Below are 12584 nucleotides of genomic sequence, written 5' to 3' on the forward strand. Positions count from 1 at the left end.
GCCTCCTGAGTATCGAGGATTACAGACAAGTGTGGGGTTTTTTTTGCTTTGTTTTGCTTTGTTTTTGCCAGTCCTGGGGCTTGCACTCAGGGCCTGAGCACTGTCCTTGGGCTTTCTCAAGGCTACAGTTTTACCACTTGAGTCACAGCACCACTTTTGCCTTTTTCTATGTACGTAGTACTGAGGAATTGAACCCAGGGCTTTGTGCATGCTAGGTAAGCACTCTACCACTAGGCAATGCTCTCAATCCACTTTTTGTCTTTTAAAGCAAGCTGTAGGCCGCAAGTTTGGTATAATGGCAGAGTGCTTGCCTAGCATGCACGAAGTCCCAAGCCGGAAGTGGGGCTGTGGCTCAAGTGGTAGAGCTCTATCCTTGAGAAAGCCCAAGAACAGTGCTCAGATCCTAAGTTCAAAATGAAATTAAGCAAGCCTGGGGCAGTGGCTCATGCCTGTAATCCTAGCTACTCAAGAGGCTGAGATCTGAGGTTTGTGGTTCAAAGCTAGCCTGGGCACTAAAAAGTCCTTCGGACTCTTATCTCCAATTAATCACCAGAAAAGTGGAATTAGCGATGTGGCTCAAGGGGTAGGGCAGTAGCCTTGAGATGAAGAGCTCAGGGACAATGCCCAGGCCCAGAGTTAAAGTCCCACAGCCACCACCACCACCCCCAACAACAACAGCAACAAAACAAGCAGGGACTGGGAACATGCCCTAATGGTAAGAGTACTTGCCTAGCATACACAAAGCCCTGGGATGGATTCCTCAGTACCATCTATACAAAAAAAGCTGGAAATGGTGGTGTGGTTCAATTGGTAGAGTGTTAGCCTTGAGAAAGCCCAAGGCCCTGAGTTCAAGCCCCAGGACTGGCAAAAAAAATTTTTTTTCAGCAGAACCACAATTTTACACTTGCATGATCATATGAATGAATGGTCATCCTAATCAGAACAAAAGAAGGGTCTGACTCATTTCCACATAGTGTACGTGTTAAAGTTCATTGTTGTCCTTAAGGGCTCCCCATAATCCACATATTAGGTTGTCTCATGATAAGGGTATAAAATACTACTGCTAAGGAAACTGAGGCAAGGGAGTGGAAATAACATGCCCGTGGTAACTCAACAAATACTGTTAATCGAACTTATCACTTTTGTTTACAGATACCATTGCATTATAAGCAATTCTAGTGAACCCTCAAATTAGCAATGTAGGCTATCCGATCAGGTGTCCTTCTGGGATACAATCAGCTTTGAAATTGTGCACCCCAGGCTGGGATGCGGTTCACACAGGCCTAGCATTCACAAAGGTTCAGTTCCCAATACCTGAAAGAAGGAAAAATCAGTTCATCTCGACCATAGCTAATATTTGCCAGAGGGACAAACTTTGAACAGCATACTATGCCAACTAGGTTTGTGTCACCACTTAACCTTTAACATCTTTCTAAACTGCATTGTGTAATTGTGTCCCATCTAAAAAAAAAATTAAACTGACTGGCACTGTTGGCTCACACCTGTATTCCTAGCTATTTGAGAGGCTGACATTTGAGGTTCAAAGGCAGCTTGAGCAGAAAAGTCCATGAAATTCTTATCTCCAATAAACCAGAAAATGCCAGAAGAGGAACTATGGCTCAAGTGGTTGAGTGAATAAGCTAAATAAACAAACACACACACCCCAAACCTTAAAAGTTGGAAAGAAAGCCTCCCTGCACTTTTGAATCTGAGCCTGTGGCCACGTTAGACCTGCATCCTCAGGTCTTCCAGGGCAAGCATGTAAGGAGTACCATGGGTGCCCACCTGCATGAAGAAACTGAAACAGCAACACTCTCCAAATTCCAGAAAGCCTGGCTTCCCAGAGCCTTTGGGGCCTGGACACATTCCCAGAGCTCCAAACTCAATGTTAAGACACTAAAGAGGAACTAGCATTTCCCAAACTCTATGCCAACATTCAGATTGTTCCAGATAAATCAAAAGGTTTATCAATCCGTTCACTACCACACTATCATGATAGCCATGATATGGAAACAACACAAATGCCCCACAATAGATAAGTAGAACCAAAAAATGTGGTATCTATACACAATGAAATTCTGCACAGCTATTAAGAAGAACAAAATTATGACATTTGCAAAGAAATGGATAGAACTAGAACAAATCATGAGGTAAGCCAAGCTCAAAGAGACAAACAGAACATGTTCTCTCTCATATACAGAAAGCAGTTCCAAAATACACTGGGACATGATAAATTATATAGGATTTTCACACAGTGAGACCAAAGTGAATAAACTTAGGAGAGTAACAAAAGGCACAATCCTATGTGCCTCTTGTATTTATATAAAATAATATATAGACATCTGTATAGATACACAAACAGAGAGAAACAAACTCTAAGATATGGAAACAAGAGATCTTTTTATTTTGGTCAGTCATGGGGCTTGAATTCTGGGCCTAGGTGCTGTCCCTGAGCTCTTCAGCTCAAGGCTAGCACTCTTTAACACTTGACCCACAGCACCACTTCCAGTTTTCTGGTAGTTAATTGGAGATAAGACTCTCATAGACTTTGATGCCCAGGCTGGCTTTGAACCTCAAACCTCCTGAGCCGCTGGTGCCCAGCATGCATGCACGCACATGCTTCCTTTCTTCCTTTCTTTCTCTCGGCCAGTCCTAGGGCTTGAACTCAGAGCCTGGGTACTGTGCCTAAGCTTCTTTTGCACAAGGCTAGTACTCTACAACCGGAGCCACAGAGCCACTTCCAGCTTTTTCTGTGGTACTAAGGAATTGAACCCAGGGTTTCATGCATGTTTGGCAAGCACTCTACCAATTAGCTTTCCCAGCGTCTTTTCTTTATGTATGGTGTGTTCCTGTGTACATCTTTGGGAAGGCACAGAACTCGAGGGAAGAAAGATGAAAAGTATAGCAGAGGAACTCACTGGACACTGACGAAAGAGAACTATACAACTTGTGGGTGAAGATGATAGGGACGAACTGGGTGAGAGTGAGGAAACTAAAGATACTGTATGAAAGGAAATGTACTCATTACTTGATTCATGTAATTGTAATCCCTTTGTATATCACCTTTAAAATAACAATAAAGTAAATTTTTTTAAGTTATCAGTTTGGCTGAGAGGAGGCTCATGCCTGTAATCCTAGCTACTCAAGAGACTGAGATCTGAGGATCATGGCTCAAAGCAAGCCCAGGCACTAAAGTCCTAAAGTCTGTGAGACTCTTATCTCCAATTAATCACTAGAAAATGGGAAGCAGGGCTTTGGCTCAAGGGTAGGGTGGTAGCCTTGAGCTAAAGAGCTCAGGGACAGCGCCCAGGCCCAGAGTTCAAGCCCCATGACACACACAGAAAAAAATAAAAAATAAAAAAGGGTTAGGGGTCAGAAGTGTGGCCTAGTAGTAGAGTGCTTACCTAGCATGCACAAAGCCCTGGGTTTGATTCCTTGATACCACATACACAGAAAAAGATGGAAGTGATGCTGTGGCTCAAGTGCTAGCCTTGAGAAAGCTCAAGGACAGTGCCCAGGCCCTGAGCTCACGTCCTAAGACTGGCAAAAAAAAAAAAAAAGGGTCAGGGCCATGGCTCAATGAAACAGCACCTACCTAGCAAACACAAGGCTATGACTCAAATCTCACTATTGTTTGAAAAAAATAAATAAAATTTAGAAGCCACCAACATCGGTGCATTGCAAAAGCATAGGGAGACTCCACAGCAATCCCTTAGAGGATGGAGCAGGAGAGCAGAAAGGGAGCAGAAAAAAGACAAAAAATAGCTTGCTTTAAAAGACAAAAAGTGGGCCAGAGTTGCAGACTGCTTGAAAGCCCTCGGTTCAATTCCTTAGTGCCACATACATAGAAAAAGTCAGAAGTGGCACTATGGCTCAAATGGTAGAGTGCCAGCCTCAAGCTGAAGAGCTCAGGGACAGGGCTGGGGCATTGCTCAAGTGACAGAACACACACCTAGAAAATGCTAGGCTCTGATTCAATCCTACATCACAGGTAGATAAATAAATAAATAGCCCCCTCCCAAAGAAAAGACCACAGTGGTAGGGTATGTCAGAGACAAGTCCCCCTCCATTCCTGCTATGAGGTGAGGTGCTGACTGTAGGAGGCAATAAATACCAAAACATGTCATGCCTCTGTACAAAATCAATCATGTACTCCCCACTCCTGGTTGCCAAGGAGTAATGGGGAGTAGATTCACTCTCCCACTGTAAGCAATGTGACAAGTAAGAACATTACTGAAGCCAACCCCTGCTTGTGGTCATTGGGCAACATGAAGCACAGGGCTGTGAGCCCTGACACAACAGTACAGATGACCTGAGCCCGAGATTCACTCTGGCTGTCTGCCAGGACAGAAGCGTAGTTTAGAACAGTAAGAGGGAGGTGGCCATCCCCAGCAGAACCTGGCCATCTCACTGGTTGCAGTCAGAGGTCAGAGTTCTAAAAGGCTAAGGCAGGTGAAAGTTACAGAACAGAGTTCCCCTGAGGAAGAGCTACATCCAAAGACAGTTCCAGAAATCTGCTTGACTCCCTTGAAGCTGGATACCTAGATCTGAACATGCATAGAGTGAGTTTCCACGAGGAAGAAAAAGAGTAAAGAGAAGCCTGAGATGAACAATTTCCAAAGCTACAGGGGTTGTAGGTCCCAGGCAACACCAGGTGGAGTTGCCCTCCCTGCTCATTCACAGACCCGAATGAGTCAAAGTATTTCAAGAGTAAAAATCACCCTGGATCACTCTAGCAAAGTTTAAAAGCAGGACTTGAAAGAATCATAAGTCTCATAAGAACAAATATTCATTAAAGACCACAAAATCTAGCCAGGTATGATGGCACATGCTATAATCCCAGAATTTAAAAGGCTAAGGCAGGAGTGCTATTTCAAGGCCATTCTGGTGAGCTACATAGCAAGATCTTGTCTTAAACATTAAAAAATCTGCTGGGCGTGGTGACTTATACCTGTAATCCTAGCTACTCAGGAGAATAAGATCTGAAGATCAAGGTTCAAAGCCAGCCAAGGCATGAAGTTGTGAGACTCTTATCTCCAATTAACCACTAGAAAATTGGAAGTGGAGCTTTGGCTCAAAGGGGTAGACTTGAGCTGAAGAGCTCACAGACAATGCCCAGGCCCAGAGTTCAAGCCCCACAACCAACAAAAAAAAAAAAAAAATAAGAAAATGTAATTGACAATAAAATTACAGCAAGGAGAAAAATATATAGCATTAAAAGAAAATAGGCAATACACCAGTTCTTATGCCTATAATCCTAGCTACTCAGGAAATTTAAATCCAGAGGATCAGCAGGTAAGCATAAGCAGACAAGTCAAAGAGACTTCACCTCCAATTAACTGGTAGAAAATAAGGCTAGAGATATGGCTCAAGTGGTACAGCACCATCCATGAGCAAGCAAACTGAGAATTCAAGGTTGAGTTCAAGTTCTAGAATTGAGGAAAAAATAATAGAACTTACATAGATGAAAAATACAGTATATAAAATTTTCACTGAATGAGAATAATAGCAGACTATTACAGGAAAAAAAAAAGTAAAAGCAATTGAAGATAACAAAAGATGCCAATCTACACACAATCAGGACAATCAGTTTGAGACTAGCGTAGCAAAGTTACTGGAGCCAGCTAGGCATACCTGTAACCCTAGCTACTCAGGAGGCTGACACCTGAGCATCACGGTCCAAAGCCAGCCCAGGCACTAAAGTCCGGGCACTAAAGTCTCTGAGACTCTTATCTCCAATTAACCACTAGAAAACTGGAAGTGTCCTTGTGGCTCAAGTGATAGAGTGCTAGCCTTGAGCTAAAGAGCTCAGGGACAGCACCCAGGCCCAGAGTTCAAGCCCCACAACAAACAACCAACAACAACAAAAAAAACACAAAATATACAGCCAACACTATAATCCCAGCTATACTTGAGAGGCTGAGATCTGAGGATCATGGTTTGAAATCAGCCTAGGAAAAGGGACGAGACTCATATCTCCAATAGATATTCAAAATAAGCTGGAAATGAGCACAAAAGCTCAAAGACAGCTGGCATAAGAGGCTCACAAGAGGCTACTTAGAAGGTTGAGATCTGAGAATCGAGGTTTGAAGCTAACCTCTGCAGGATGGACCATTAGACTCTTATCTCTAATTAACCACCAGAAAACCAGAAGTGATACTGTAGATCAAGTGACAGAGTGATAACCTTGATCAAAAAAGCTCAGGGAGGGCAAGAGTTTAGCAGAATACTTGCCTAGCATGCACAAAGACCTGGGTTCAATTCTTCATTACCACTTACACAGTAAAAGCTAGAAGTGGTGCAGTGGCTCAAATGGCAGAGGTCTAGCCTTGAGAAAACCCAAGGCCAGTGCTCAGGCCCTGAATTCAAGCCCCATGACTGGCAAAAAATAAAAATAAAAAAAAAATAATAAAGCTCAGGGACAGTGCCCAGTCGTGGAGTTTGCCCCAGAATTGGCAAAAAAAAAAGATGGCAGCCACGTGACTGCTTCACCAAATGGCCAAACATTACCAAGCTGAAGACGTGCCTAGGAAGCTACTGTGCCACAGCAAAGAAAGCTAACTAGCTACCCAGGTGAGGTGGCTCACGCCTGTAACCCTAGCTACTCAGGAGACTGAGATCTGGGGATCACAGTTAAAGCCAGTGCCAGCACTAAAGTCCATGAGAGTCTTATCTCCAATTAACCACTAGAAAACTGGAAGAAGCAAGCACTGTGGCTCAAGGGGTAGGGCGGTAGCCTTGAGCTGAAGAACTCAGGATAACACCCACTGCCCAGGGATAGGGCAGTAGCCTAGAGTTGAAGAGCTCAGGGACAGCATGCAGGCCCAGAGTTCAAGCCCAACGACCTACCAAAAAAAAAAAAAAACAACAACAGCCAGACACACATGACTGGGAATAATAGAGAGATTAATGAAAAGAGCGACATTGATCAAGATGCACTGTATTTATAAACTGCTAGGTCAAATGTCAACTGCTTTGTACAACTACTTACAGATAAAAAAAAAAAAAAAAAAGCCAAGAGGGCTCTGATGACTGACTCATGACTGTAATCCTTACCTACTTAGGAGGCTAAGATCTGAGAATCAGGGTTCAATGTCAAATGGTCAGGAACTGTGGCTCAAAGTGATAGAGCTAGAGTACTAGCCTTGAACAAAAATGCTCAGGGAGGGGCCGGGAGTTTGGCCTAGTGGTAGAGTGCTTGCCTAGCATGCACAAAGACCCAGGTTCGATTCCTCCATACCCCACATACATAGCAAAAAGCCAGAAGTGGTGCTGAGGCTCAAGTGGTAGAGTGCTAGCCTTGAGAAAGTCCAAGGACAGTGCTCAAGCCCAGGACTGGCAAAAAAAAAAAAAAAAAAAAAATGCTCAGGGAAAGCGGCCAGACCCTGAGTTCTGAGTTCAAGCCCTCTGACAGACCCACCCCATCCTCCCCCCCCCCCAAAAAAAAGCCAGACATACTTTACATAAAGTCCAAACAAAGATCAAATGGACCAGGAATGTGACCTAATGGTAGAGTACTTGCCTAGCATGCACAAAGTCCTGGGCTTGATTCCTTGGTACCACATACAGAAAAAACAAAGAGTCATACTGTGGCCCAAGAGTTAGAGCATTAGCCTTGAGAAAGTGCAAGGACAGTGACCAGGCTATGAGTTCAAGCTCCAGGACCAGCAGGGGAAAGAAAAAAAAAGATAAAGTTAATCTGGCCAAAGCTGAGTCATGATAGGATCAGCATTTAGGGTGGGAAACTGATAAGAAAGAGAAGGACATAGGAGGGCTGTTTCTGAGGTTTTGTAATGTTTGATTGTTTCTGGTGATGCTAAAGAGAACCCAAAGCCTTGTGCATGCTAATAAAATACCTGATTTGGTTTCTTTTTCTTTTTTTTTTTTTTTTGCCAGTCCAGGGCTTGAGCTCAGGGCCTGAGCACTGTCCTTGGACTTTCTCAAGGTTAGAGCTCTACCACTTGAGCCTCAGCACCACTTCCAGCTTTTTTCTATTTATGTGGTACCGAGGAATCGAACCTGGGTATTCATGCATGCTAGGCAAGCACTCTACCACTAGGCCAAACTCCCAGCCCTGGCTTCTTTTTCTTTTTTGCTTTCTTTCCTTCTTCTTCTTTCTCTCTTCTTTCTCCCTCCCCCTGTCTCCCTTCCTTTTCCCTTCTTTTTCTTCCTTCCTACTTCCTTCCTTCCTTTCATTTTTCTTTCAAGACAGGGTTTCTCTATAAAGCTCAGTCTGGCCTGCAACTTGCTTACATAGCCTACATTGGCCTCCAACACAATATCCTCCTGCCTCGGCCCTCCTAGGGTTAAGGTTACAAGTGTGCAACACCACACTCAGAACCAGACTGACCTCTTGATCTGCTTATTGATTGAGGATATGTATTTAGCGGTAAGGTGGCTCATGCCTATAATCCTAGCTACTCAAAAGGCTGAGATCTGAGGATCACAGTTCAAAGCCAGCTCGGCTTCTAAAAAGGTGGTGACTCTTATCTCCAATTAACCACCAGAAAACCAGAAGTGGCACTGTTGCTCTAGGGGTAAGACAGTAGCCTTGAGCTTAAGAGCTCAGAGACAACGCCCAGGCCCAGAGTTCAAGTCCTATGACTAATTTAAGAAAAAAAAAATGTGCTGGTCCTGGGGCTGGAACTCAGAACTCAGGGACTTAGTGCTAGTTCCTGAGTAAATGTTTTGCTCAAGGCCAGCAATCTACCATTTGAACCACAACTTCACTCTGGCTCCACTTTGTTGGTCAGCTGGAGAATCTCAGATTTTCTTGCTCTGGCTGTCTCTGAACCACAATCCTCAGATCTCAACCTTCTGAATGTCTGAGATCTGAATGCAAGTACCACCAGTGCCCAGTGAGGGGGACAAACCAAAGAGAAAAACAATAGAATCTGTTTCTTGACTGAACCCTGAATTTTTAAAATTGGAAAAAGCTAGAATTCAGCCGGGTGCAGCGGCTTAGGCCTGTAACCCTTGCTACTCAAGAGGCTGATATCTGAGGATCAGCCTGGACACTAAAGACCTTGAAATTCTTATCTCCAATTAACCACTAGTGGTGCTATAGCTCAAAGAGTAGGGTGGTAGCCTTCAGCTGAAAAGCTCAGGGACAACTCCCAGGCCTGGAGTTCAAGCCCCAAAGACTAAAGCTCTACCACTTAAACTACAATACCACTTCTGGTTTTTTCTATTTATATAGTACTGAGGAATCAAACCTGGATAATTGTGCATGCTATGCAAGCACTCTAATACTAGGCTAAACTCTTGGCCCTGGATGATATATTAAATAACATACTTACCAATATTAAACTTCATGTGTGATAATCGTATAGTAGTTATAGAGAATCATCTCTTATGAAAGACAAAAATTCTAGGATGAAATTTTCTGAGATCTGTATAATATATACACATATTTATATATATATATATATATATTTTTTTTTTTTTTTTTTTTTGCCAGTCCTGGGCTTAAGCTCAGGGCCTGAGCACTGTCCTTGGACTTTCTCAAGGCTAGAGCTCTACCACTTGAGCCTCAGCACCACTTCTGGCTTTTTTCTATGTATGTGGTACGGAGGAATCGAACCCGGGTCTTCATGCATGCTAGGCAAGCACTTTAACCACTAGGCCAAACTCCCGGCCCCACATATTTATACTTTTATATAGGAAAGTCTCTGAGGCCCTATCTACAATTAACCAAAAAAAAAAAGAAGTGGAGGTGTGGATTAAGGCTAAGAGGGCCAGGAGCATAGCCTAGTGGTAGAGTGCTTGCCTAGCATGCATGAAATCCTGGATTCAATTCCTTAATACCACATACACAGATAAAGCCTCAAGAGGCTCAAGTGGTAGAGTGCTAGCCTTGAGAAAGCCCAAGGACAGTGTCCAAGCCCTGTGTTCAAGCCCTAGGACTGGCAAAAAAAAAAAAAAAAAAAAGCCAAGAGATAGCACTCAAGGCCCAATACTGTCACAAAAAAAAGTTAAGTAACCTTCTGAAAATCATACAGTAATTTGAAGCTAGGATTCCAAGTAAGAGGGCCTTGCTTTAGCGCCTGTACATGTAGTAGAAACCTAAGTCCACACTATTTCTCAAAGAAAGACAAGTTATTCACCCATCATATCTGGAATCAGAGGACAATATCACACTGGCAACTGCCAAAGAATATTGTTTCACTTCGATGTAAATTAGCCAAGTATAGCTGTGCACCTCTGTAATACCTGGATTTCGAATGATGAACCGGGAGGATCGAGTCCCAGACACGGCTTAGCAACTACAGACATACAGTCTCAAAAAAAAAAAAAAAAAGTGTTGATCTGCCTGCAACTCATTGTCAGACAGCTAAAGAATCTGGCATAAAGAGATTAAGTTTTTCTCCAAGCTTCCAGAGCATTCTGGTGCAATCCCATCTCTATCAGCTTTAGAAAGGAGGGTAAAGGGGAGGCAGGACTGAAAACCAAACAAGTGCAATTTCCAGAAGCCAAGGAATCCCTGAAGCTAGACAATAGCTCCAAGGGGCAATGGTTCAGCACTCCTCACAGCACTGGTGAAATACATGTCCTACAGAACTGAAAACACCCCACCCTGAAAACACCAGCCTATGGCTGAACAGTTCAGAGAGCCTGTGCATTTCGGCAACCTAAGTAGAATTTAGGCAAGAAAGGGGACCCCCTCTTCTCCGACACCCCAATCTCCAGCTCTGGCAGTGGGAAGGCCAGAACAGGTAGGTCCCCGGTGGTTTTGATGCTGTGTAGTGCAGGATAGATATCAGGTCCTGCATTGCTCACAGAGGCTGGAGGACTCCGTAAGAGCGATTCCAGTAAATATTCATCACCGAGAAGCCGGTAGGAATCATTAAGCAGTCGTCTCAGGCCTAGGAGACGTGAAGTACACTGCTAAAACTCTTAAAGGTGATTCGGGAGATGCTGGGCGCATGCCGACGTCCGAGCTGAACCGGTTTTTATTGCTTTTGTTTTTCAGTTCTCTAGGTCTAATCCGAACTCAGTTCAAGCGTGGATGTGGCTGTCTGCCGAGGCGGACTCCCATGGCTCACGCCCCGGCGTCCACGCCGGACCTCGTGCTCCGTCCAGGGGCAGCGAGCGCAGAGCGGGAGGCGTCCCGACCGCTCCAGCCCGGGGAGCGAGGGCCGGTGCCCTCGGCACGCGGGGGTCCGCGCCGATTTCACACCCTCCAACTTTGGCGAGGGCGGCGCCCCGCTGCCGAAAGACGGAGCGGCTGGCAGCGGGCCGCTCCGAGGACGAGGGAGGCGGCGTGAGGGTCCCTGGCCGAGCCGGGCCTCCCTGAGGGCCCGCGCGCGGCGACCCGGCCGCCCGCCCCGGGCCTGGCGGAGCCGGGCCCACCCCGAGGACCGCCGGGACGACGAGCCGCCCGCACGCCGCCCTCCTCGGGGCTGGGGCCGCGCCGGGGCCCCACGGACTCCGGCGGGAGGGGAGCGGGGAGGCGCGGCCGAGCCCCCCCCCCCGAGTCCCGCCACCGAGGGGTCCCCGGAGGAGGGGCCGGGCTGAGGGGACCCGGGAGAGGGGCGGGGTCCGGGCGGGGCCCACGAGCCGGGGCCCCGAGTCTCCCAGCGCCCGATGTCCCCGTCTCGCTGCCCGCCGTCCGCCGAGCGCCCCCTCCAGCTGAGGACCCCGCCGCCGCCACGGAGCCGTTCAACTCCCCTTACCTGGTTCGGCTGCTCAGCCTGCTCCGAGGACGCCATCTTTCTAAGGCCTAACTAATCAACCGCCGCGGGGCGAGATTTCTCCCAAGAGCCACCGCTCTCGCTCAGCGGCCCAGACCAAAGCAGAAGGAATTGAGCCGGTCGATGGGGGCCGGGCTCGGGGAGGAGGGCCGGCCGGGCGGGACTTGGCTCACGCGTGCTTCCCTAAAGGTCTGGAGTCTGCGTTCTCAACCTTTCCATCGTCACGTATTATTATTATTCTCGAATGAAATGTCTTCCCATAGCCACAGTGGGCCCGAAGTACTAAATGAAGGCGATAGTAAGCGAATGTGAAGAAACATGGAAATTAACTTTTAGCCGTGGTATTTGCGCTGGAATCAAAGCAGCCCTAACACCCGCCCACTAAGCCCCGGACACACACGCACACACACACGCACACGCACACACACGCACACACACACGCACACACGCACACAGAGGCACAGACAGCATCCAGGTTTGTGAAGGTTCCCTCTGAAAGTAAGGACTCTCCGCTGAGGGATCTTGACTTCACTGACAGAATATAAATTTCCAAGTCTCATGTTCCCTCATCTGACCTGGAGACAGAACTTTATTTTTATTTTTTTTCTTTCTTTTTTTGCCAGTCCTGGGCCCTGAGGCACTGTCCCTCAGCTTCTTTTGCACAGGGCTAGCACTTTACCACTTGAACCACAGAGCCACTTACAACTTTTTCTGTTTATGTGGTACTGAGGAATGGAACTCAGGGCTTCACTCATGCTAGGCAAGCACTCTACCACTAAGCTACATTCCCAGACCCTAGGCATAAAACGTCTATGTCTGGTTGCAGATCAACTGTATAACATTTTGGTAGCTGAATTGTAGGTTTATCTCTTTTTTTCTTTTTTTTTTTTT

General features: G+C 46.1%; 1 protein-coding gene across 3 annotated transcripts in view; it reads right to left on the reverse strand.

Annotated features, from left to right (window-relative positions):
* Pex14 (peroxisomal biogenesis factor 14) overlaps positions 1-11781 on the reverse strand; it is a 143503-nt gene extending 131722 nt beyond the window's left edge. For 2 of the 3 annotated variants that reach the window (XM_090335840.1, XM_090335838.1), the window contains exon 1: positions 10213-10289. In XM_090335840.1, coding sequence (XP_090191966.1) covers positions 10213-10275 — 63 coding nt within the window. In that variant the 5' untranslated portion in view covers positions 10276-10289. Of the gene's footprint in view, positions 1-10212; positions 10290-11675 lie in introns of those variants that run through there. The other variant, XM_090335839.1, reaches the window with a different exon arrangement.
* Between the last annotated feature and the right edge of the window lie 803 nt (positions 11782-12584).

This window comes from Megascapheus bottae, chromosome 6, assembly GCF_031878675.1.
Source record: "Megascapheus bottae isolate mThoBot1 chromosome 6, mThoBot2.hap1, whole genome shotgun sequence".
NCBI lineage: Eukaryota > Metazoa > Chordata > Mammalia > Rodentia > Geomyidae > Megascapheus > Megascapheus bottae.